The 27,195-nt window shown below is 44.3% G+C and overlaps 1 protein-coding gene across 5 annotated transcripts in view; it reads left to right on the top strand.

Moving 5' to 3' along the window:
• The first annotated feature begins 22,597 nt into the window (after positions 1 to 22,597).
• Positions 22,598 to 27,195, top strand: part of SMARCAL1 (SWI/SNF related, matrix associated, actin dependent regulator of chromatin, subfamily a like 1) — a 61,494-nt gene continuing 56,896 nt past the window's right edge. The window contains exons 1-4 of one of the 5 annotated variants that reach the window (XM_036916133.2): positions 22,607 to 22,810; positions 23,936 to 23,968; positions 24,386 to 25,266; positions 26,021 to 26,071. In XM_036916133.2, the coding sequence (XP_036772028.2) occupies positions 24,414 to 25,266; positions 26,021 to 26,071 (904 nt within the window). In that variant the 5' untranslated portion in view covers positions 22,607 to 22,810; positions 23,936 to 23,968; positions 24,386 to 24,413. Of the gene's footprint in view, positions 22,811 to 23,133; positions 23,386 to 23,935; positions 23,969 to 24,385; positions 25,267 to 26,020; positions 26,072 to 27,195 lie in introns of those variants that run through there. The other 4 variants (XM_057503568.1, XR_008998176.1, XM_057503569.1 and 1 more) reach the window with 4 other exon arrangements.

The following is a 27,195-nucleotide window of genomic DNA, read 5'->3' as shown; positions in this document are numbered from 1 at the left end:
TTCATATATGTGGGGAACAAGTATGTGAGTGGTGTGTGTGTGTGTGTGTGTGTGTGTGTGTGTGTGCATGTGTGTGTGTGTAATGAACAAAGCATGGGCTTTGTAATAAGATAGGCCTGGATATAGATCCTAGCCACATCCTTCAAAGCCAGTCACTTGACTTCTCTGAGCCTTAGTTTTCTTGTCTAGAAAATGGGACTGTTCATTGATCCCTACTGTAGAGGGTTTTAGTGAATGGAATGAAAACACACATACCAAGTCAATGCCTAGCACAGTGCCTCACATTAACCTACTGAAGAGAAACATGGATTAATGCTAAGTAAGAAGGAGCTTGCTGCAAATTCCTTCCTTAGGAGAATGTCTGCAGTTCTGTTGAGCAGGATTATTATTATTATTATTATTATTATTATTATTATTATTATTATTATTATTATTATTATTATTATCTGAAATAAAACCCTCTGCCTCCTTGAGAATTATGATCTCTGAGCATTTCATTGAGAGTTGGTCTTAGCTAAGGCTGGCAGGACTTATAAAATTCACACATACTTGTGAAATTCAAACACATTCTCTCTTACTGACAGACCATAATGACTGTAATAAACAGAGAAGCCTCTGTTCTAATAAACAAGTAATTATAGTTGACAATAAATGCGTAAACATGATGCTAATGAGCAAATCCTCTCATAGCTGTTCCCGGTTTGGGAACCCACATACTCATGCTTAGGAATATGGGCAAGACTGGGCACTGTGTTCTCATCCATGGGTATATGAAAATGTGGGCAACAGGTGTCACCCACCTTGTCAAGCCTGTTTTTTTTTTTTGATAGAAAGTATTATCTTCTTCAGTCAAGAAAATGAGATCATTTTAGCATCTTGGTTTCCAGTATAATCTCTTTAAACTCAGGTTTCCTAGTAACCCTAGGGGACTGTGACTTATTATACAAAGTGCCTTTAGTTATGAGGACACTAGCATCATTACCTGGGTTCTTTCCAAACTTAGATACCAAGATATGGCCTGTCAGTCTTTGGGACTTGGGAATGGTGGATGAAAGGAGGCTGAAAGGAGGAGTTAGTTAAGATTAATAAAGTCTTAAACCAATAAATTGTCTTTATTGGGCCAAGAAAGAGATAAGCCACACAGGGAGACAGTGACCCAAATGGAGGTTCTGTCTTCTTGCAGACAGAAAGGCCATAGCTTGGAGTGACCCAAATGGAGGTTCTGTCTGCTTGCAGACAGAAGGGCCAAAGCAGAGAGCATTCCCATCTATGCTTCCCAAGAGACAGACTGCAAAACTATTCTCAATGAAAAGCAGCCACAATTAATTCCCTGGCCATAAGCAAAAATCCCAGAAGACTTATACACAAAAATTTTTCTAAGAAATCCTCTTTTTCATTTTTTATTGATATGGTGACCAAAAGAAAGACAGGCATCTTCCTGATCTCTTCCCTGACTCTTTTGTTCTTCTTGTAAGAGTCCTCATGAGTATCACTTTCCTTCTATGTCCCCTTTCCCCCATCTTTCCAAGGGCCACGACTTTCAAGAAATCTTGTTAGGTAAAGAGGCAGGGAGAAGCAGTATTTCCCAGTGGTTAGGTACACTGACTTATGATTAGATTTGATCCTAGCTTCTCCACTGTTTCAGTCAGGAAAGGTTAGGTTTTGCTGCAGTAACAAAGAACACCCCATTTTCAGTTTTTTGCCATTGTAAAAGCTTATTTTGCCTTTCTACCAAGTCAGTGTAAGTCTGTGTGATTCTGCAGGTCACTTCATGTAGTGTCTCAACAGTCCAGGCTGCTTTAATCTTGTTGATACCCCATACCAGCACATGCCCCTGTGACTGTGGTGACAGAGGAGTCCAGCACACAAGATCACATGCCAGCTCTGAAATGTTTCAGCCCAGGAGCACTCACAACCCATTGGCAACACTAGTCATAAGACCTTTTCCATTTGCGTAGAGAGATGAGAAATAGTTTTCCATGTATTCAAGAAAAGGAGGAGAGTCAGAAATATTGGTGACCACTGGCATTAATGACCCTAGTCATTTATCAGCTGTCTGATCTTGTTGCTTAACACTCTGAGCCTCAGTTCTCTCATCTGTAAAATAGGAAAAATGGTAGTATTTAACCCATGAGTTTGCTGTACAGCTTAAATGAGAAAAAGCACATAAAGTGCTTGGCACAGTGTCTGGTTTATTGAAACATTCAAGAAATGGCAGGCAGCATTATCAAATATAGCATTGTTAGCATACTTTCTACTTGCTTAGATAATAGGGTAAAGAGGTTGCCAGGGATTGGAAGGGGAGAAGGAGAATAGCCCTCAAATCCATGATTTTAACTATTAGGCTTCCCAAGGAGGGTAGGTCCTAAAGAACACATGTCAGTGACTATTCTTTAGGCTTATGGAGCATTAGGTATGATTCAGGCATGTGATACCCTAGGACATGACAGTCTGACATGAGTGGATCTTGTACCTGTCACCTGCCTGCAATACTAGTCAGGATCCTTGGGGAGACCAGGCAACATACTCAGAGATTTTTTAATGAAGGTACCATAAACAGATGTGTAGGTAAGATTAAGGGAACCCATGGGGAGTGCTGAGTCTCTTGAGAAGGTAGTATCAGGGGTTAATGCCACCTTTAGGCCTGAAGAAGCAAAGGGAGGAAGTGGTGTTATGGAGCCTAAATGAAAGCAGCGCTGTGGAAGGGGAACCACCCAATAGAAGTGCTAGTCGTGGTGGGATACAGCCACTGCCAGAACAGTGACAGAGCAAGCAGGACTCAGGAGGAATAAATATCCAAATATCTCTCTCCTTCCTCCCTTTCATCTCCTGATGATGCCAACCATTGACCAAACCCAACGGGATGCCAGAGGACAAGGGCACCTGGGTGATGTAATGCACAGAGCTCACCTCCAGGGTGGAGAAGTCATGTGTGGCTGGAGACACACAGCACGTTCTTTCCCCCAGCTCTCCATCTCACTGGGCCTGTCTTAGCTGCCACCTCCTCGTTTCCCACTCCCTTCTTTGCTCTTGCTGCTTTCACTTTGCCAGGTTGACTGAGCATTTCCTTAGGTGGAAAGTGATGCCTAGACAGAGGTAATTAAAGCCACAGGATTTCTACCTACCACGTGCAATGAGCAATTCACAGGCGCCAGCCCAGAGTGTTCCTAGACAGTCCCATTGACCTCCCACTGCGGCTGCTGCTATTTTGAGTCCAGGTACAAACTCAGTTCTTGCCTCTGTAGTCTCCTGATGAGAGGAGTAAGGTGGTAGGCATCTGTTGTCTTTGCTGCCCAGCCTCTATTTATCTCATCTTGATTATCATTCCCAGTTCTCTCTAGGGGACCACCCTTTCTTTCCTCACACTTGGCTCACATCTTCTGGTAGAGTTGACTCATCCCTGGATCAGAGGTGGAACGTGTGACCGAGGCTTAACCCAGTCATCGTATCTCATTCTCCTATAGGCAGTAATTGGTTCAGGGATGGACTTGTGATGCTATCAGACCAATAAAATACAATGAGATTTTTCTAGAAATGCTGGGACAAAGACTGTTGTTGTTTTCCAAACAGAACATTGTAGAAGACATCACTGTTGACTCCCCACGAGCCATTCCACCCTAGGTCATTGTCTAAGCCAAGGTTTCTCCACCTCAACACTGCTGACATTGTGGATCAGTTAGTTCTCTGCTGTGGGGCCTCCTGTGAACTGTTGTATGTGTAGCAGCACCCCTGTCCTCTCCCCCCTAGATGCTGATGCCACATCTACTGGAGCATCCCACTATGTTTGTAACAACCCAAAACATCTCTGGATATTGTCAAAGGGCCCCTGGAGGACAATATCATCCCTAGTTGAAAACAACTGGTCTAAGTTAACCACACAGTAATTTTATCCAACTAGTCAGTAGTTGATTGAAGAATGGGCAAGCAGGGCAATTCTGTCTCATAAGACCTGAGAAGACATCATCTAGAAGATTCTGGAGAACATATCTTTTTTCTGAAGAAAGAGATGGAAGAAGAGGTACTTTTTCCTGCAAATTGCAATGTCCGGGCATGACACTTGGAATTTCAACAGTCATTATGTGGCCATGAGGAAAGCCATCTGAGACGAATTAATACCGGAAGTGAAAGAGTAAAAAGAAAACTTGGCTCCTTGATGACACTGTTGAGGCACTTAATTATCCAATCTGGGTATCACTTGTCTTCGGATTGCTTGTAGAGCAAAGTGAAAAATTTCCTTACTGATTAAGCTAACCGGAAATTTGAGCTGTTGTTTGCAGCTCAAATTATCCCAGCTGACACAGACTTCAGTGTGGATGTATATTACCTGGGAGTTTCTGGATGGTCCTACCTAAGATTTGAGAAAATACAGAGGATGCAGAGCTGAGAGACTGAAGAACTGCATTTTAGTGACAGTGGCTCAGACATATGAGACAATACATTTTCTTTGCTTGGCTTCAGCCCATTAGAGTTGGGGGTTCTGTCCGTTGCAATGAAAAGTGTTCTAACTGATACAGAAAGGATAGGAATAGAGCCTTCAGCATCAGGAAATCACGTCTGAATAGACGAGAGATAAAAGTACATTGGATGCCAGTCCACCCAAATTAATCTGAATATTTTGCTGAGTCTATACCAGCAAAGAAAGTGGAATGAGGCACCACCTAAACTCCTGCAGTCCACCAAAAAATACTTCTGCCTAAAACATTAATAAACTTAAAGAAAGTTTGGACCTCAAGTATGGACATGTGTAACAATTTCTAATTTCACTGACTCATAGATTTTCCCTGGATGCTCCAAACAGGTATTTGATCATATTGAACAATATTGGGTCCATAAAAGGAGAGAGTTAAAGGAAAGGTAGATACATCCTGTTCAGCTTTATCATTTCACAGAGGAGAAAACTGAGGTCCAGAGAGGGGAAAAGATTGCCAAGGTCATACAGTTACTGAAGGGCAGAGCCAGGACCAGAAACCAGGTCTATTCTACCCCTATTCATTCTCCCTTACTACACCTACCCGATATTGGGTCCTGATTTCTGAAATTGTCCATATGGAGACTAAGGACTTGGTCTGCCCTTCCAGAAGTGCTAGAAGTCACTCTCCCAGCATCCAGATCTTCTCAGTCAGTGGCATGCATAAGTACACATGCTTTAATAATCTACTTCCTGGAGCAGCTGCCCTGGGAAGCCCTGGGACAGGCAGGACCTTCACCCTCAGCTGGGACAGATGGCCAGTCTGGCGAGGCTGGTCTGGCTGCCTGCTCTCCTTTAGACTGCGTCACAGCCAGCAGGATGCTGGAGGGCAGATTAACTGGAGACACCAGAGTGGGAGAATGGGCCCTCCCAGTGGCAGGAGGCACAGAATCTTTTATGCCACCAGAAACTGAATCCAAATTTAAAGCTGAAACAGGTGGAGTGGGTGGGCCTCTGTGATTTGATGGGTTCTCTGAGGTTCTGGCTGCCTAAAAATATCTCCTCTGCCCACCTGCCTGTGACACCCTCCCTTCTTATCGGGCCTGCAATTCCTACCATTAGAGTCGCAAAGGTTTTGGATGACAAAGGATGGAGTGTGTTTCCCAGCAGGTCACTGTTAAAGTAGGTTTCCTGGGAGTGGAAAGGAGGCCCTTGTGTCTGCTCCTTTTAGCACAAAGAGCTAGTGCTGCCAAGAGACAACAGAAGACCAGAGTGGCCTACTTTACGGTTTTGCCTCCTACTGAGGCACCAGTCACTCAATTCATTCATGCCCACATGAGCAGGACCTTGAAGAAATTAGGCAGCAGGCATTAAGGAAAATAAGGCAAAGAGAACATCAAACAAACCATCATATTTTGCACTCTTACTTCGGTTTTTTCCCCTGTAGAAATCCAGGTCCAAGTTGGAAAACTTTTCTATAAGCTTGCTGCAGCCAGACGTTGGGTGCTTCCAAAGCTCTGCCCAGCTCACCGATTACTGTTGTTCTTGTTCTCCCTAACTCTTCCCTACTTCTCGCCACCACTTCCTCTTGGCCAATCCCAGAAGAAAATGAACAATCCTGGCATACTCAAGAGAAATAGAGGGGCAATAGAAAAGATTCATGGACTTGTTGACTGATTTTGGCTGCCCCCATTCCAACAGGTGTGAGCCTCCACTCTTCTGTGTCAGAAGCTGGGTGGAGAGAGAGAGATGAGCAGGGAGGCTTCACAGGGAATGGTGTCTTACAGAAAGGGCCTAGCAGGTGGCAATGATTAATGATCTTGGACTTGCAGAAGGAACAATGGCCAGAGGAGGGGTAGCATAGTGTCGACACGGTTAGGAGTCGCTCTAAGATTGTATAAGCTCTGGTGTGATGGGAAATCTCTCAGAATACTTAAGAAGATGCTTGGTGTAGGGCTGATTGTCTGGAATCAGTGAATCTTGGTTTGCGGCAGTTCATTCATTCATTCATTTACTAGGTAAACGTGGATAAGATTGAAGAACCCAAATGAAGGAGTAGATTGATGTTGGACCATTATCTGGGGTCAGACACATCCTACTTGGGGGAGGCGAGGAGCTTGCCCTTGAAGCAAATGTATACTCCCACTGTCAGTCATCCTGGCAGGACTTTAATTGGATGCTAGCTATAAGGCTATAAGAGGGAAGGACTTACATTGGGAAGAAAAAAATGTTTTTCAGCTGGTGCCCCAAGGCCGAGAACTTCCCCGAGATGTGTCTGACCATGAGTGCATATTTGGTGGGGGAGGACTGTTCTTTATCAGTGGGGGCAAGCACCTGACACTTAGTTGGGACCCAGCAGCAGAGCAGTGAGCAGTGGCCCTTCTTGAGACCAGAGAAGTAGATTTAATTCAGTCATGGGACAGCTGCACCCAGTAGGAACATGGTGAGGGTCAATGACCAAGGCAGAGACTCAGGGATAAGACAGAGAGAAATAACCTCCCCGTACTTGTTCCTGAACATGGGTAAGGCAGCAGAATAGGTAAACTATTCTAACTTTCAGAATAGTTTAAGTGGCTCAGAGGTCTGGAGTCTCAACTCAGGCCACTGTGATTTAAGGTGCTTTCTTTTATAACATCAAACATATCCTAAGAGGCCTGGTGTTGTATTGGGCTCTAGGGATGAATTAGACATGACCCCTCCCCTCAGGCTCCTTCCTACCTAAGTGACTTTACCCCATCCCTCCAGGTGTCTGGAACCAAAGGACCCTGGGTAGAAAAAGGCACTCTGCATGCTGGGCTCGGAGGGACCATTGCTTTCCTTTGTATTGTCCATGTTGCTAAGCCCCTGGCTCAATTTTAGGAACCAAAACCTGGTAAGATCTGGAAGAATGGTTGGAGAGGATCTGGCTCATCCCTCTGATTTCACAGACTTAAAGACATCTACTTGGTAGAAGTTGGTGTGGAATATCTGGTAGATTTAGTGTCCAGGCCTGTCCTTTGGCAAAGGGGGACTTTCTGCAAGTTGATACCAGAGCATCGCTCTGAAAAGGAGGTGAGTCTTGTGGCCAAGTGTGTAGGCCCAGACACAAGGATTCAAATCCTATTTCTAGCTCTGTGACCATAGACATGTTATTGAACCTCTCAAAGCCTTCATTTCTGTGTCTGTAAAATGGGGACAATAATGGCAGCTACTCCCAGGAAATCTGTTGATGTTTAAAGGAGGAAAATCTGTGCCAAGGGCTTAGCAGCACTGTGTATGGTACATTAAGAATGCTCCATGGATTTCAATTACTTAAAGAAAGCTTTTTGTCAAAATATGCTGGAGTTTGGATAGATTCACCACTTTTTCTGTCTCCAAGTATATGTCAACTGTAAACCTTGCTACTTTTAATATCAGCAGTCACTACCAATTGATGAGAATATCCTTGTTGAAATTCTTCACTCTTAACATTTCCCTGAAACTGTGGTGCTTTTTCCTCTAGTTCACGGCTTCTGTTATAATAGTCTAGGCAAGAGGTAATGTTCCAGTTATCTGTTGTTCATAACAAACTACCCTCCAATTTAGGGACTTAAAACAACAACTGTACATGTTATATCTCATGAGTTAATGGGTCAAAAAGTTGGGCAGGGCTTGGCTGAGTGATTCTTCTGTTCCATCTTATGTTGACAAGGCTATTTGGGTATTTAGTTTGCCTTGGTGCAAAGGGCTACAATTCTGGGCTTAGTTGTGGGCTTACACATAACCTGTCCAGCATGGTGACTTTTCAGGGAGCCAGACTTCTTACAGGGAGACTCAGGATTGCATGAGCCTTGCAACAAGAGTATAACATAGTTTCAGAATTCCCAGGACATCAGTTCTACCACATTCTATTGGTCAATCAAGTCACTAAAGCCAGATTCCAGAGGAGAATTAGACTCCATCTCTCAGAAGTAGAAGTAGCAAAGAATTAGCTGCCATATTTAATCTACCAGATGTAAGTAATGAGAGCATGCAGGTCAACATTTGTACTGTAAAAATAGAAACCATTAGAGGAGAAATAAAAAGATATATACATGATTGTTTATCCTCTCTATGGATGGATAAACTCTAAGCATAAGAGGATAAGCAAATTTTTGATAGAATTCAAACTTCTGTATTTCAAATGCATTATAAAATTTTTTCAATTTAATTTATAAAAAAACTCAAATTTATACAAACAAATAAGAAAAAAAGAAATCCAATAGAAAATTAGGCAAAGTCAATGAATAGAAAATTCCCCAAAACAAGAAATACATGACTAATAAATATGTGGAAAAGTTTCAATCTCAGTCCAAAAGTAGAAATTAAAGCTACTATAAGATTTTTTGTAATCTCTTTGACTTTGGTTGACCAAAAATACTCTACTGGATATAAGCAAAGATGTTGGGAAGATAGACATTCTCAACAAACTTCCTGGAAATCAACTTGACAGTATATATATTAAAAACTTTTAAAACGTCATATTTTTTGGATCACTAATTCTGATTCAAGGAAGTTATCCTAAAGAAATAAATACCAATATACACAAATATTCTGAGACAAAAATCTTTGTTGTGGTATTGTACAAAATAACAAAAAATTGGAAGAAATCTAACAATAAGGGATTGCTTAAATAAATTATGATGTATTCACATAGTATAATACTGTACAGGCATTAGAAACAAAGTAAAATATACTATTGATATGAGAAAATTTTCACGATGTCATGTTCAGGGAAGAATACATAGTATGATTCCATTTTTGCAAGAAAAAAATGTATTTGCATAGAAAACAACATTGGTACCAGGCAAACATCAGTACTTTCACTAGCAGCCACACAAAGGTGCAAATTTACTGACTATTTCAATATGATTGTCATGGGTCAATTGTGTCCCCCCCAAAGATGTTGAAGTCCTAACCCCTAGTACCCATGAATGTGACCTTATTTGGAAATAAGATCTTTGCTGATGATCAAGTTAAGATGAGGTCACTAAGGTAGACCCTAATTCAGTATGACTGCACCCTTATCTGAAGGTGAAATTTGGACACAGACACATGCACAGAGGATGAACACCACCTGAAAATGAAGACAGAGACTAGTGATGGAGCAGAAGCCAAGGAGTGCCAAGATTCCAGAAAGCCACCAGAAGCTAGGAAGAGACATGCAACAAATCCTTCAGAGAGCTCAGAAAGTGCCGAACCCACTGACACCTTGATCTTGGACTTCTGACCTCCTAGACTGTGAGACAGTGAATTTCTGTTGGTTAAGCTCCCCAGTTTATGGTACTTTCTTATTATTACAGCCCCAGCAGATACAGATTTGTGACCCTGTCTACCAGACAAGGCCCCCTGTTCGAGCAGCACAATCAGGGTCCTCTTGGACCTGGAAGTGAGAAACAAAGGAGTCTGAAGACATCATGCAGGCCCCAGAGCAGACATGAGCACCGTGTGTAAAGTAATGAGTGAGCAAAGGAAAGCGTCTTCCGAGAGAGAAGACTGGAGCAGGTGGAGAGCTGCAGCCTAGACGCCACGGGAGGGAGGACCGGGGACCCTCATAGCCAGAGGAAGCAGCTCCCTTGTCTGTTGGAGTTTAATTCCTTGAGGCCTAGAGTTCCTTTGTTGCCCTGGGTTTCCCTGGAGTCTGCTGCAGCCTTTGAACACCGTCCCTGTGGTTGGGTCAGCCCGAGTGGGTTTCCACTCCTTACAGCTCAAAGGGCATTGCCGAGAGTCATCAGAGAGGGTGCATAGCAAAGGTCAATACTGGATAGTTCCAGAAGATGGTTCTTATTTCACTCCTAAGCATAGTTGCTAATTTTTCTATAAGCAACTCGCATAATATGTTTCATTTTTAAGGCTAACTAGATTAACCAATTTATTCATTCATCAACAAATAGTTATTGAGAGATTCCTGTGTACTAGGTCCTATTGCAGACCCAATGGATTCAATGAACAGTTCAAATGCCAAATACCTGTGAAAAAAGGACCGGGTGGGCTTGAATTGGGTCAGGTGTGCCCCACCCCCACCTAGATGATTGTCTATGGTGGGAAGGCAGGGGAAGGGCATGTGATACAAACTCAACGCTGAGGGCCGCCTTAACTATTGTATGAGAAGTTCCCAGAGAAGAGTGGGCCTCTGTGAGTTAAGCAGCCACCCCAGTAAATATTTTTTATAAAATTCATAGATATATTATACTCAGATGGTCACTGTTGAGATATTACCCTAAGGTTGATTTACTTTTTGTATTATTGTGCACACATGTGCCTGTATTTTTACGTAAAATTATTTCATTATCATATAGAGCAAAATAAACAAAAATTCTTTTATATCATCCAATATCTACTTCAAAAGTTCTTGGTTGTCTCAAAAATTCTTTCATATCATCTATGGATAAAGTGAAGGTTCCTGTGGCCAGGATTCTCACCTGGCCCTGGCTGGCTGGCTCAGTACACACGTGTGGGCAATATGTCATTATTGACTCTATATAAAGAGCTCTGCCCAGTGCTCTGGGCAAAACAATGGCACTGCTGCAAGGCTGCAGGAGAGCAGAGACGAGACTGGAGTGGTGGCAGCACCAAGGACAGAGACTGAGACCCCCCCCCACCCCCTGCAGGGACAGAGAGGCCCAGGCAGAGACCGGCTTGCTGCATGCAGTCTCTGAGTGGACAGGATTCTAGTGATTGACCTGCCACCGTGGGAATAAAGATGGGTATAAACCCTTTCATCCCAAGAACTTTCCATTGTCATTTCTTTGGTCTCGTTGAATCCATAGTGAACTTGCCTGGGAATGAAACTCATTGGCAAGGCATCATCTAATATCCACTTCAAAATTTCTTGATTGTTTTGCCATTTAAAATTTCTCAATTGTACTTAAATTTCTTATACGTTTAATTTAGTTGATTCACATTTTAATTTTTAGTCTAGCACAGGATCACCCCTCTAGGGGGCATTTTGGAAAAGTATGGAGTATTTTGGGTTGCCCCAATGGTGCGTAGAGGTCTCGCTCCTGGCATGTAAAGGCTGGGAACTGGGCAGCCTGATCTTTTGCAACCTGTGGGATAATCCTGCACATGGTTTACCCCATACTCCACACAACTTTCAAGTGTCCCACTGAATATTTATAGGGCTGGAAATTATATACCATCATCTGATCTTTAGAGTGTAACTTCATTTTATAATTATACAGAGGGACATTTTTAATTGCTGAGAATGGAACTACTCTGTAAATTACAGGAAGATGATACTTCTCCTTGTTCAGTGTTCACCAGGAGTTGTTCGCTGTTGGGGAAGTCACGTCACCGAAGGCAGTGCTGTTTGTGATAACTGAGTCTCCGATATCTGTGTATGAATCCTCCTTCTTGGCCATCATCTCCGTGGTGATTTTATTTTTAGGAGCAGTGTCTAGGTCATTCTGTCTTCCAGCATCGTCCTGTCAAAGCTGTTACCTAATGAAATACATCTTAGATGCCATTTCCTAGCCTCTTTCATCACCAAGTGTCTCTCAGCCCCTCTTTCTATCAGCCAAATGTCTCACCTGCATTTCCCTTCGGTTGATGTCCTTGCACCCAGGTGCAGGGGGTAGGGGCAAGAGGTGAGCATGGATTTCCTGAGCTCCCCTGATGTGTGGGGCCCTGGGGGGTCACAACACAAAGGGAACAGCCAGGACTTACCAGGTTTCGTTGCCTCACTACTGCCACTGCCATGGCCGCCATCGCCATCACCACCCGCCTTCAAAACAAAGCTCCTAACATACAAGCTCCAAATCTGACATACGTTTCCCAAGCGCCTCCACCATGCCAGCATTGTGCCATCCATCTCACAAGCATCGACACAGACATTGCTGTCCCATTTTACAGGTGAGACCCAGCTTCTACAGTATGGACAAGGCCCCGAGAAATCCTCCTAGAACCCTCACCCTGCTCCCAGAAGGGGCTGCACAGTCCTTTCCAGCTTCTGGCAGGGGCAGGTCTCCTCTCTTTCCATTTTCTTTCTCCTTTTCTATGCCTATGCAGGCGTGGAGGCAAAGGGGGCTGGGAGGAGTTCTGGCCAGATGGCAGGGTAATAAATGACTCTGATTTAATAATTTGTTGCTCTTCTCTTAATTAAAAGCCTTTTCCCTAAATGACTTGCTGATCATACAAGCAGCACACGCTGGTTGGGTGAGGACTTGGGGCCAAGGGGAATGCAGACCAAGAGGAGAAGGAGCAGGGTAAAGAGGTGCCAGATGGGCAGAAGCCCACTCTATATATGCCAGGTAGGCCAGCTGCAGGGGCTCTCTCCGTCTTTAGGTCTGAAACTCATTCAATCTAAAGACAGAGGCTTGGGGAACTGGTTCTTCTCTGGAGTTTTTATTTGTCTGGAAGCTGACTTAGCCTTAAGGCTTTTGAATTTCTAGAATCAAGATAAGCTTCATTCTTGTCTAACACATGGCTTGCCACTCAGTTTCCTCAAAGCCCCATCTGGCCTTGGTAAGTGGTTAGATGGCCTATGGACAATTTTGCATGTGGAATCTTACTTACAAACTTGATATAGAGGGTCTGGTGGTACCTATTGTTGCAAGCATTATCAAGATCTGCAGTTGTAATCAAATGACACTATTTAATAAGCTTCCTATTTCTTCCATACAGTTACAATTTATATGACTGTGACTAAATTCTACTTTACAGAAATTATCACACAGAGGCATAGTTTCAAAGCCTCAAGTGTAATTAGAACATGTTATTGATAAAGTGTTAGCTAAAGATTTAGACTTTGAGTTTGTTCATGAGGGACTGGTTTTGTTAACTCTGATACTCCCCACAACCCCAGCCCTCGAAATCGCAATTGAGAGATTGAGATGCCAAATTCAACCAAAGCCCACATAACACCCCCCACCGAGGGACGCCTGGCCCTCCCTTACTGGTTTCAGACTTGATGAAAGACCCCAGAGATCATGCCGTTCAGAAGAACATCCTGACAATCTATAACTCTCTTTCCTCCATTCTATCATTTAATTAACCAAATTTTCCCCAGCATTTGTGATTAGGTCTGATTGGATCATCCTTGTAACTCCCATTTTTTCCTGTTATTTCTGGATGTCAGATTCCTACTTACCCTTCAAAGGTCAGTTCAGATACCACTTCATCCACATAGCCTTCCTGGTTCTGTACTCCCTGTGCACCCACCATCCTGCCAGCATGCACTGAGCCCCTTACCAGTCCCTACGGTAATTTCTTCTTTTTGTACTACATTTTTGACACAATATCTTCTCTCTCCCCCTAGATTACTTGAAGCTCCTTGAGACAAACTTTTCCTTTTCAGTGTTTGTATTCCACCCATGGACAGTATTCTGCACACAAATAATAAAGACTGAGGGCACAGACTTCTTACTTTGTTTCATCCATCTGCTACTATGTTATCAGTAACGCACTGTTTTATTTACTGTTTCCTTGGAGCACATTTTAAATATTAACAATAGGACAGTAGCATATCTACTAGTCACTTACTGTGTTCCAGGTAATGGGCTCAGTGCTGAACATTATCTTATTTAATTTTAACAGGAAGTCTCTGGGATAGGTACAATTATTTCCATTTTATAGATGAGGAAACCAAAACATGAAGAAATTTACTTAACTTCAAGACAAAAGGCAAAGAACAAAGTACAGAACAGTGTAGACAACATGTTACCACTTACATAAAGAGGAAGAAAGGATAAATATGTTTTTACTTAAATGTGCATAAAATATATCCAGAAAAATATGCAAGAAACCAATGTGTTGTTGCCTATTGGGAAGGGAATGAGGGCTAAGAGACAAGGCTGGGAGCAGGGACAGATTCAAGCTTTGGAGACACTGAAGCTCATACAATTTGGGGTACAGGGGAGCTTTTAAAGAAAAAGTAATACAAAATGATGAACACAAATCTGGGTCGAAGACCTTAGAGATGGGGCTTATGCAAATGAGGGTCCCTGAAGCAGAAGCTCATGTGGCTTCAGCCTGAAGAAAACATTTCACTGCATGTGCTCTTGCATGTGTATGGAGTTGCAATCATGTGAATGTATTGTCTATCCAAAAAAATACATAGTTTTTTAAATTAATATTTTAAATGCCTTCTCTCTGACAGTGTGAGACCATTTTTTAATTTGTCTTTTAAATTTTTCAAAATGCAAATAACCAAGTGTTTTCATTTGTTTACAAGCAGGGAAGAATGTGCTTGTAACAAGCTGGTGGGGGCGCGGAGAAGGAATTCTGGAGTTGTCTGTTTAATGGAAGCAAGAAGTGGAAGGTGGGGATTTAATTCTATCATTTAGAAGTAGACATTTGTGCCAAAAGTCTAAAAGGCTTGAGTATGTAACATATGTAATATTTACTGGCCAAGAGTCCCTGATCTTCCAGAAGCTTACAAGAGAAGAATAAAATAAAAACCCAAATAATATTGAACTGATTGCTAAGAGGGAGCAGACTTCCTGGAAACAAGTGCCAGAGGCCCAAGCCGGTGAGTGGACTGGATGCTAATGGTCTTTCCCAAATGGACCTGATGGCTCGTGGTTTTCCATTATTGCATCTAGGAGTAAGAGGTTCTTACTGTAAACTACCTAGAAAGCATTCATTCTCTGAACTGCTAAATTAGTATAATTTACCCTCGTGATGAATGGGACTGTTCCTTCCTTCTGATCTAGTCTGAGCATGCCTCCGTCTAATGCAGATGTGAATAGTTCTGCTTGCAGCAGACAGCCACCTCTGTCCTCTTCACCCTGACACCTGAACCTGCAGCTTGCTGTGTGTTTCCGAGGAAGGGATTGATTGCAAGCCCCTCGGGTCAACAGGAACATAAAATAGTTGGCAGCATCCTCCGTATATCTTTCTCCTGTGGACAAAGCAAATCTAAACTTGCAGAGAATTTGGAAGGACACTCGGGAGAATCTTCTGCAAGAAGAACTGTGAAATACTAGGGGAAGGGAAGGAAGAAGTGACTTTTCCCCGAATCCATCGGACCCCCACACCTTGGGTGGTTATTTAGATGCTTTATTTAGTGGAGACAGGATGCAGCTTTCAAAGCTTCTTAAAATTTCCCCTACTCTTGAAAATTCTTTAACAATTGGATGACCTTTCATTTGTTTGGGTGATGTTTTATTTGGGTCAGAGTGGCACCCTTTGTTCTTCTATTCAAGGGGAAGAGGCCATTGATGGCCATCTAAGTAAAATTCAAACAGATGAGAGAAGGGAAAGGCTAGGGAAGGGAAATAAAAAGTCTTTTCACTTGTACTCTTTGAGAACTGAAAACCAGGAGCAATTCAACACATACAATAAGCTACTAAAAATAGTAGTAATTTAAAAAATAAACAGCTTTAGCTCTATGTTCTCTAGGCAGGCTGGATATAGGGTTAGGGAAACAGAGAAAAAAAGAAAAGGATAAAAAGTAAATAAATGTAATGTAAAATGCAAAAGGAAGACATTGGAAGAGACAAAGCCTAAACAGAGAACACCAAGATGTAAAGAGGGGCTTGGGCAGGACAGTGAACAGACCCCCACCAACTTCCAAGGACTATTATTTGCCCCCTAGTGACCTTCAGGGATATTGCACCAAGCCAATGACAATCCAAAGTTAAATTTGCACATCTGTAGTCACAAAAGTGTCACCACTGGGCAATATCCTGTAGGGTGGATAAAAATATATCAAGACTAGAATGTCAAACAAAGTGTGGTGGCTCTCCCCTCGTCATAGGACCTGTGGAGCGGCGCACTGGCCGAGGAGTAGGAAGCAGGCCGCCTGGGATAGAGTCTGGGCTCCAGCGGTATCTCTAGCCTTGAAGAAGCTACTTAGCTCCTCCCCTTTGGCTCCATTTCCATTAATAATCATGAAAGAACATAATTGCTCCAATTCATACTTCCATAAAGAAGTCCCCTAATACACAGAAAAAAATAACAGTCATAAGAAAGTTCAGCACACTAGCCCAACTTTCTAAGTCAATCTCTCTTCTATTGGCACCAGTGGGAGGTGAACAATTGGGCTCTGAATGTATCTGTGTGAGTGTGTGTGTGTGTGAGTGTGTGTGTGTGTGCTGGACTCACACATTCAGGCTCCTTGAGGAGGAGAGATGGTGCTGGAGTCTCCTTCCAAGCAGCTTTCCAACGTGGCCATCCTGCCAGGCCACTGTCATTTCTTCTCTGGACTCCTGCCAGGACAACCTAGAACACCTTCCTGCTGGCGCTCCTGCCTTCTTCTGGGGCACGCTCCACTCAGTGGCAAGAGCAGTCTTCCTAAGACACACACATCCACTGCTCTCAGACCAAAATGCACACTTTCCAGGCAGGACCCTGAAATGAACTGCCTGGCTTGCCTCTGCAGCCTCGTCTTGAGCCACTCTCTTCCTTTCACACTGTCCTGCAGCCACACTGCCCTTCATCTGGCCCCTCAAACACACCCAGCTCTTTTCTGCCTGACTGCAGTTAGCCTCACCTTTGCCTCCAGTTCAGTGATGCTCGTTTCCCTCTGACATCTGCATTAGCTACCTTCAGGTCTCAGCTTCAGTGCTTCCCCTCAGGGATGCCTTTCCTGACTGCTCTGAACTAGTTTCCTCTGGCCTCTACTTGGGGCCTTTGTTTAGATCCTTCAAGCACTTAATATTAGTTTTTGATGTTGGTTTTTTTTTCTGCCTCCCCAACTAGACAGTAAGCTTTCTGAAGAAAGGGTAGCATCTTTGGTTCTTAGTCACTGCCTCAACCCCAGTGCCTTTGCACAGTATGTGGCCCATAGTAAACCCTTGAATTGTTGGTAAAGGAATCTGTGAGTGGATGGATAAATAACATGGAATTAGGGATATCAAAAGGAACAGAAAAGTGAAATTTTATAGATCTAGGAAAAGTGGAGCAGGGTATGGAGGGGTATGCTTTTGGCAAAGAGGGTACAAAGCCATCCCAGGGGAAAACATGCCAGATTTGAGAGAGAGGCTTGTGAATAATCACAGCTACCAAGACCAACCAGTTAGAGAAATGAAGATGCTTGGAGAACCCTCACAACAAGCTATCAAATGAGCCTCATAGAAATAATACTGGCATTCTGGCTTTATAATATATATGGAGTTTTGGGGGAAGGAGGGCTAGAGAGAGCAGACGAGAGGAGCCAGAAAAACGGAACTGTCAGACTCTAAGCAATTAAGTCCATCAGAATGGAACAACCGCTAAGGAAGGTGAATTTCTTGGCTTATAAACCTTCACATTGCTCCTATGTGCTTTGGATATGCAAATGCCTTTGCTGACTGGCAGCACCCAGAGAAAGAACAGCCTCCTTATCCACCCAAAGTCTTATGTCTGCTCCCAAATCTTATCACTGCTCTCTAGGTGTAATTAACTGGAGTAATGACATGCCCTTGAAGTGGCTGTCAAAAATTCCCTCCCCAAATGGCATCAAGCCCTCTGTAAGGGGATCAGAAATGGAGGGGGGTGGGGGAACGGGGGAAACCCCGCACTTACATCACTTGCATATAAACTCCAGGGACAGGGACTTAAATCTGTTGTGGGTGCCCAGGCAGAATACATGGCAAGAACAGGCATGCAACAACTGTTTATATGTTTAATTAGTGCCTAGAAAGAGCCCTGCACTGGGACTGAGGTTCCATATTCTAGCTTGGCCTCTGCCTGGTCTGTGATGTCAGGCACAACTAACTTCTCTGGGTGTGTTTTTGTAATACACAAAAGTGCTCTATGGACCAGCACCTGATGTGGCCCCTATTTCCTCACCTGTGATACAGGCTAGGCCCTTCAGTCCATTCTAGCTTTAAAATTCGGCATATCAATATACCTGTGAATCTTCTAACTATCCATGTATGTTTGTTGCCAACTAAGTCCTGAGCCACTGATAATAGAAATGGATGGTCAATAAAATATGACACCTAGTTAAATTTTAATTTCAGATAAACAACAAATACTCTTTTAGAACAAGTAGCCACATATGGTACAAATTTTTAGGACATTCGCTGAAACTGACAATTTCAACTATTTGCCTTCTACCCTCCAAAGACTTCAATCTTGTGGAGAGACAGGAACTGGACAGTACTCATCTCTGGAATTCCTTACAAAAGTGTCTGCCAGATTTTTGAATTTCACAAACTAAACATTATTGGATTTGGGGGAGGGGAAAACAACTTTTTACTTTGGCGAACAAAGGTATTTGTAACTATCATCACGTTACTAAAGAAAAGCCAGTTAAACATTAACAACTATGAAATGACACTTGTCATATTATATAATTTCATAATTATAAAACGCATTTTAAAAATCTTAACTTCACAAAATATCAATCCCATCGTCCTTTCATTTGTGTGTTTCTAGGCAACCAGGTGACCTTAGAACCAGTTTTTTGGCACTTCCCAGCTGACGTCTATTTGGGAGCTTCAGCTGTGTGTTTATTTGAAGGCCTTGCATGACTTTTTGACTTTTTTGCTTTAGCTGCCAGGAAGCTCCAAGTTAAATTGGAGCTCAGCATCTATAACTACCCTCTCCTCCCTCTCTATCCCTTGGCCCATGTCCTGTCCTTTAGGCCTTTACACTTTTTTTTGTGTATCATTAATCTACAATTACATGAGGAACATTATGTTTACTAGACTACCCCTTTCACCAACTCTCCCCAACATACCCCATTAGTCACTGTCTATCAGCATAGTGAGATGCTGTAAAATCACTACTTGTCTTCTCTGTGTTGCACAGCCCTCCCCGTGCCCCCACACACACTATACATGCTAATCGTAAGGCTCCCTTTCTTCTCCCCCTGGCTTCTCCCTCCCTTCCCACCCATCCTCCCCAGTCCCTTTCCCTTTGTTAACTGTTAGTCCATTCTTGGGTTCTGTGATTCTGCTGCTGTTCTGTTCCTTCGGTTTTTCCTTTGTTCTTATACTCCACAGATAAGTGAAATCATTTGGTACTTGTCTTTCTCCGCCTGGCTTATTTCACTGAGCATAATACCCTCTAGCTCCATCCATGTTGTTGCAAATGGTAGGATCTGTTTTCTTCTTGTGGCTGGATAATATTCCATTGTGTATATGTATCACATCTTCTTTATCCACTCATCTACTGATGGACACTTAGGTTGCTTCCATTTCTTGGCTATTGTAAATAGTGCTGCAATAAACATCAGGGTGCATCTGTCTTTTTCAAATTGGGCTGTTGCATTCTTAGGGTAAATCCCTAGAAGTGGGATTCCTGGGTCAAATGGTATTTCTATTTTGAGCTTTTTGAGGAACCTCCATACTGCTTTCCACAATGGTTGAACTAATTTACATTCCCACCAGCAGTGTAGGAGGGTTCCCCTTTCTCCACAACCTTGCCAACATTTGTTGTTGGCCTTTACACTTTTGATGAATGAATTTCACTGTAAGTTGCCTCAAGAACTTCAGAAGTATAGGAATAAAAAAAAAAAGTGTTGCATATAGTGAGACCTCAATAAATGATGCAGTATCTGAACATTTTAGTTTCTGAAAATGATATATACATATTTTTTTACTGAATTCATATTTTAATCTCCTAGTCTTTGAATTTTTGAATGTTAGAGCTAGAAAGGTAATCATATCTTCTAGTCCAATTACAGACCTACCAAATTGAGAGTTAGGGGGATAAGATCCATGAATCTGTAGCATTCCTATATGGACTCCTATGTGGAATTCTAGGATTCAAGTTCCCTTGGTCCACATGCCCTCTTAGTGTAACAAAAGGCAATATATCATTTTACAGGTGAGGTGGCTAAGCACAACAAAGTGCAGTGACTGTCGTATGAATCAGAGGCTGATGTGCGTGAAGTGCACAGCATTCAGCTTTCTGAGAAAATTGACTGACTGCTGGGGGACAGGAAGGACAGGGAAAGGCATTGGCGTTCACTAGTTCCTGTTTATACTATATAGTAGGAAATGCATTCTGGATGTAGAGAGATGAAAGACCTAAGAAGGTTTACCTCGAATAATAGCAACATCCCTCTTCCATCTGTCTGGGGATGAAATCTGGAGATTTCACAGTTCACTGAGCACTTCTCCCATATTATCTCACTTTGATCTTCACCACAAGGAGATTGTGGATAAAATGAGAGTTCTGTGGCCAGGATTCTCACCTGGCCCTGGTTGACTAGCTCACTGCACACCTGTGGGCAATACATGGCTGTTGACTCTATATAAAGAGCTCTGCCCAGTGCTCTGGGCACACCACAGTGACAGGGCTGCAAGGCTGCAGGAGAGCAGAGGCTGGAGTGGTGGCAGCGCTGAGGACAGAGGCCCAGACGACAGCTGTGCAGGACAACTGTTCAGAGAGGCCTGGAGGATGGCTGTGCGGGATGGCTGGGTAAACAGAGAGGCCCAGAGACAGAGACCGGCTTGCTGCATGCAGACTTGCTCTGAGTGAACGGAATTTTAGTGATTGACCTGCCACCTGGAAATAAAGTTAGGTATAATCCTTTCACCCCAAGAACATTTTGCTGTCATTTTCTTTGGTCACAGAATCCATAGCGAACTTGCCCGGGGCTGAAACCCATAGGCAAGACAGAGATCTAGCAAGGTGTAGTAGTGTTTCTATCTTAACTTTACCACGAGAAAAATGGAGGCACAGTCACTGGGTCTATGTGGCCAATAAAAGGGGGAGAGCTGAGATTTGAACGCTTTTGAGTATCATACATCACCAAAGTCCAGTAAGGCCAATGTCTTTGTCATTAAAAAAAAAAGATCTACTGTTTCAAAAGTTACACAAGTTCTATATGATTATTAGAAGAAAGTTCAAATAATTCAGAAAAATATAAATTAAAATGTAGAAGAGTGCATCCCATCCTATCCTGGTCCTGAACAATTTAGTGAGTCTTGGAGTTTCCTTCCCAGACCTCTTCCTATGAGTTTACATGCATTTATAGGTAAGGGTTTTTGTTTTGTTCTGTTTTGTTCCTAATGGATCAACCTATATACATTGCTGTGGCTTGTTTTTCTTGACATTATATCTTGGACATTTTTCTGAGTCCTTAAGTAGAGTGCAATCTCTGTTTTTAAATAAGCCATGTTTGAAAGCAGAGTAACAACAGTAATGTACACAGAGATAATAGAAGGATATTGTATTTACCACCAATATTTAACATGTTGTTGATCATGGAATGAAAAGGGTGCTCATGCCCCGAAATGGAGTAAACGGACTGAATAGTGTCAGTTTACTACTTTTCCCTTAAGAGAAAGGGCTTCACAGAATTACAAATAGCCTAAAAAAGCCTTGGAAAAGTTATTGAATAGCTCTGTCTCACTTTTTCCGTCTGTAAAGTAAGGATAAAAAATATGTTCCATAAGATTGTAGTGAGGATTAAATGAGATAACTCACATAAAACGCTCAGTTTTACTGATGATGACTGTCTTGCTAATGGGTTTCAGTCCCCGTCAAGTTCACTACGGATTCAGTGTGACCAAAGAAATGACAGTAGAACATTGCTGGGGTGAAAGGGCTATACCCAACTTTATTTCCACAGTGGCAGGTCAATCACTAGAATCCCATCCACTCAGAGTGAGCCTGTATGCAGCAAGCCGGTCTTTGCCTTGGGGCCTCTCTACCTGCACAGCCGTCCCAGTCTCATTCCTTGGCCCTGCCACCACTCCAGTCTCGTCCCTCCTCTCCTTCAGCCTTGCTTGCAGCCATGCCACTGTGTCACCCAGAGCACTGGGTGGAGCTCATTATATAGTCAATAACAATGTATTGCCCACATGTGTGTACTGAGCTAGCCAACCAAGGCCAGGTGAGGAGAATCCTGGCCACAGGAACCTTCACTTTATCCACAATGACGATGATGACGTCGCTAATTCTCCTTTGGTCCAGGAAGGTCAGGTCTAGGTTGAGATTGAGGGTACAAGTTAAATTGCAAGGTTATCAGTATCAGAAATGGATGCCCCAGAAATAGTATTCAGAGCTACTAAGTCATCCTGGCTGCCTGGGATGCCCAGTGCAGACGGCTCCGACAGCTGCACTGCAGTTTTGGGAACCTCAGCGATGCAGGCTTTCACAGGCGCTGGGCTAAACCTTTGGGGGAAACCGAGGACTACAATCCACAGGGTGCACCACTCCAGCCCCGCCCCGCCCACGACGTTGCGTCCTCCCTGTACAGCCAGGTTTCAGGCCCAAACTACGAATCCCAGAAGACCCTGCAGCCCCGCTCGGGTGTCTCGGCTCTTTTTTTTTTCCACTTCCACTTTTCGAAGAGCAACTGCAGCCCCGTTGCCCGCTGGGAGGTGTAGTTCCTCGGGGACCGAGCTTCTCCCCTCTTCCCGCCAGGCACCGGCGCCGCGAAGAGGCGGGCGAAGTGGCTGGGCCGGAATGCCCTCCCCTAACCGCCCACCGGAAGAGTAATCTGGCTCGGGAGGGCTCCGGAGACGCCGTTGGGTCCCGGGTCAGCAGTGAGGGTGGCTCGCACTGTAAACCTCCACGGTGAGAAGGCAGGCTGGGAGGAAGGACGAGACCATATGCCAGCCTGGAAGAGGGCGGGGCCACGGGGAAGGGAGAATCCAAGTGGGGATTCTAGGGGTGGGGGGGCGTGGCTCTCCCTTTCTGCGGGGCTGGGGTGAGGCGCGCTCCCAACGTGGGGTGGAACAGGCTCCCAGCAGAGCGAGGAACAGGGGCGTCGATGTGGTGGGAAGTCTGTAGATTGGGGGCTGGCCAGTGGAACTTCATCCCGTGGTTTCTTCCCCTCTGGCTAGTTAGGGCAGTTTGCGCACCAGGCCCGCGGGCCTGCAGAGTCTGGGGGCCTTGTTGGGAAAGGTGTGCAGGAGTGCGTTACCCAGGAGCCCTACGGCTTCAGCTGTGCCCCGGAGCAAAGCCGTTCCTAACCCCTCCCTAACTCCTGGGGGTTGGAGGCGGTGGAAGGTCCCTGGGGGAGGACCTAGAGACCCCTGTGCTGTTTGGGGTTGTGCAAAGGGACTCCCAGAGGGAGGGAACCCCTTGCACCCTCGGGCCCCTCTCAGAAGACCGAAACAGCGCTGCTGGAGTGCCCCCGTGTCATCTTTGTAAGCGTCCCTGAGTATCACACTGTGTGGAAGCTTAGTCTGAACCAAGCCAAAGAAATTAGTGTCAGTTCGTGGGTTCTAGAATATTGCAAACGTGGCTGAGTTCATAGAAAAACGCCCTGAATAAATTTATTTTTTTTTTAATTGGAGTACAAAATAATGTTTATAGTGATTCTGGTAGTGAACACCTGTATCTTCCAAATACGTGGTGTGGATGTGAATATGGATAGCAAAAAAGTGCTCCAAACTGCTAACAATGAATATTGATGGATGGTGCAGTTACAGATTAATTTTGCTCTTCTCTCTACCTCTTTTTGTAGCATCCAAATTTGTACTATGAGCATGCTTTATTTTTATTATTTTTCCAAAAGAGTCACGGTTGCCGTGCTGTGGTGCTTTTTGGAAGGCCGACCCTAAAGCCAGCTGCTCTGTGGCTTGCACCTGACCGCCTGCAGATTTGATTTGCCAGGAATGATAACAAGATTGGATTCTAGGAGTGAATTTAGTGTGCAGTCTGTGAGGCTAATGTTTTTTTTTTCCTTCTTCCCAGGTTGGAAAGAGTCTGTTAGAATATAACACTATGGTATGTGGTTATTTTGGTCTATGTCAGTGTAATCCATTATCCTTTCTAGTTTGAAATGTCACTCTTCTCATTATTTGATGGATTTAGGTTTCACTGCATCACTTCCTTGGGATCTGATAACTCACGTTGGCTGGGGCATGAGAGGGAGAAAAATACTGCAGCTGAAATAGCTTTTAGCTTTGGATTTGATCAGACCTTGCTCTTGGCTTTTTTGTCAGGATCATTGTTTTAGCCTATGCCACCTACTATTCCCTGTATGCATGTGTGATGTGCGTTTGATTATAAAAGAAACTTTCAGTATGTTCTTTGGTTGTGCTCCTTGTATGTTTCCTGGGACAAAAGCTTATTAAAATCAAGGTAGAAGAATAGCAAATACAAAAATTTAATGTTTATTTCAATATTTTTTTCCTTCCTCAGCTTTTGCCAAGTTTCCGATCAAACTTTGATGCTCCTGCATAGGCATTTCTCTGTTAAAATGTCCTTGCCTCTTACAGAGGAGCAGAAGAAAAAAATCGAAGAGAATCGACAAAGGGCTCTGGCCCGTAGAGCTGAGAAATCATTAACAGAACAGCATCAGGGTGCGTGCTTGGGCCCCTCCATTGCTGCCAGCCCTTCCCAGTCCAAGCGGGGCCCTGCCCAGAATCTCCCCAGGGATCTGCCAGTGAGCCACGGTGTCATTTTCAAGCAACAGAATCCCAATAGTTCATGTAATGGTGACCAGAGACCTCACAATCCCCTTAGTTTTCATCAGCACACGGCAGAGCAGGCAAAGGAGATATGGAAGAAGCAAGAAGAGATACGCACAGCGTGCCCAAGCGACAGCCTGCCGAGTCAGATGGCTCTCACTGGGATTTCCCCTGCCTTGGCACAAAGTCCCCTGGAGGTCCCCAGCCAGCAGCTCTTGGGTTGTAAGTTAAGTCACAGTCATCCTCAGGCTTCACATGGGTCCAAATCAACACCCTTTTCTAACACAACTCATGAGACTTTGGCCAAAGCAGGGAGTCCTCAGAGGACACGAGCTACTTCCTCCGGACAGCCTCCCAGGGATCCTGAGTTGGAGGCCAAGGCAGAGCGACCCTCCACCTCAGGGCACAACATCTCTGGCATCCTCGGTGGCTCAGGGAGTTCGAAACCCAGGACAGAAGGAAGACTCCCACAGAAACTGGGGACCTCCCCCCACCAAGCAGTAAGCTCCCAGAGGGGAACGTGCGTGAGGAGTGGAGATCGTTTCCAGGTGCAGATCGGGTACAGTGCAGAGCTCATTGCCGTGTTCAAGAGCCTGCCCAGCAGAAGCTACGGTGAGGAGCCTTCCATCTGTCCGTCAGATGTGTTTTCTATTTCTAGAGTCTCTTTTAATCCAACAGTTCCTCATAAATATGAGGAGAGTCCGTTAGCACATTCTGCCCATCCAGTTGTTAAAATTGTCTGTTTTAGGTCATATTTCTTTTTGTAATAGACATTCCTTCAAACAGCTGCCAAACTCGAGGGCTGCTGTGTAGTCGTGCGGAGAATGGATGAATATTTACTGAGAGGCCAGTTCCCCTGCCAGGGGCTTTATGTGCATCGTAGTACTTGAGCCCAATAACAGTTTTTTGAGATAAGGAAATGTTATTTCATTTTAAAGGCCATGGAAGTGGCTCGGTAAGGTGGATTAACATGGTCAGGCTGTCGGTCTGCAAGGGCAGAGTGTGTGGCTAGCTCTGCAGGGCCCTGAAACAGGCTCCTCATTCCGCTTTGCCTGCATCTACTGGGTCACAGGAACTTGGATTCCAGTTCCCTCTGTCCTCAGCCCTCTTAGGTGAGGCTGTAACATCCTCCAGCCTGACCTGAATTCTACTCTATGGAATAAAAGCTTTATTCTCCTTTCTATTTGCTATTTGTCCTCCACAGAGATTTTATAAATCGGTAGGGGCTCTCAGTCTATGAAGGGTTTGGAACTTGACATTCATTCATCCACACATTAAACAAATTCTTGTTGAATGTCCAAGTACAACTTAAAACAACAGTCATCCATCTCACTGTGGCAAACCAAGTTCTTCTGTGTCATTTCAGATCCCGCTACCAAGACGTGGAACTTCAGCATAACTGACTACAGTGCCCTCAGTAAGTAGGCATGTTGTTCCTCACGCAGGGAGGCACTGCTATTGAGAAGTTCCTCTGGAGTAGCAAGTGTGGCCTAGCATGTGTTTCAGATGGTGTTTAGGGCACCATCCCAGTTCTCTTCTTCCTCCTCTCTGTTGGCCCGCCTGTTGAGGCATTCCTTGGGTGAAAGCCTCCGGTAATAGTAACAAAAGCCAGCCCTTAGTGGAGCCTGCTGCATGCCAGGTTGTTTGAAGATCCTCAGATGTGCTCTTCTTTTCCCTGTAACAACCATTTTACAGATGGGAAAACTGATGCCCAGAGTGGATAAGTAACTAAATAGGGTCACACAGCCACTTAGTTGTACCCTTGTGGTTCAGACCCCCACTTACAGCTTCAGAGTGCATGTTCCCACTGGACTGCCAGCTCCAGCTGTGACAGGCACCTGTGGCGGCCCTTCCTCTAAGAGGAACAGCTCCAGGCACAGTGCAGCAAGGGGGCATCGCGCGGGCAGGCTCCAGCTGACACTGTCTGGTCAGTGGCGGAGCCCCTGGGGGCACCACTGTGTCTTCCCAGGTCCTGTGGGCTGTCCTCCACCAAGGTTTTCATCACCTTCTCCGGTGCCTGGAGCCTGTGCCTCTGGCAGAGTTTGTCCTGGGGATTCTCATCTCCCAGCAGCCATTTCTGTGCTCTCTCTCTCTCACCAATTCAAAAGGGAAGGACAAGGATGCATGATGAGGTCACTCCTTTGCAGATTTGGGGCAGGAGGTAGAATTCTCTGGAGTCATCACTACAGTTTCTGGAGGTGATAGACGTCTCCCTGCAGGATTTCTGTTTCTCTCCTTGGCCTCCACCTCTTGAATTGCATGGCAATAGGTGATGTCACCCATGGTAGCTGCTGGTGACTTTTTGGGGGGCTCATTTTTACTGATATTTTAATCTGTTAGGTGTTGGGAGGGGTGGGGCCAGTGCTCTGGGCTAAGATTACAGGTTTTGACACCTGGATTTCTCGTTGCTTATTTTAAACCAGTGGTTTGGTTTTGTCATTTTCTTGCTCCTGTTCTCTGACTACAGTGAATTGAACTTGGATGCCTTCTGCTTTTGCAGATTCACGAAGGTTTTCTGAGTAGTGTGATTGCTTTTGTAAT

Source organism: Manis pentadactyla, chromosome 6, assembly GCF_030020395.1.
Source record: "Manis pentadactyla isolate mManPen7 chromosome 6, mManPen7.hap1, whole genome shotgun sequence".
NCBI classification, from domain to species: Eukaryota; Metazoa; Chordata; class Mammalia; order Pholidota; family Manidae; genus Manis; species Manis pentadactyla.
The sequence above is the reverse complement of the archived record's forward strand: the minus strand, read 5'-3'. Positions and strand labels throughout refer to the sequence as shown.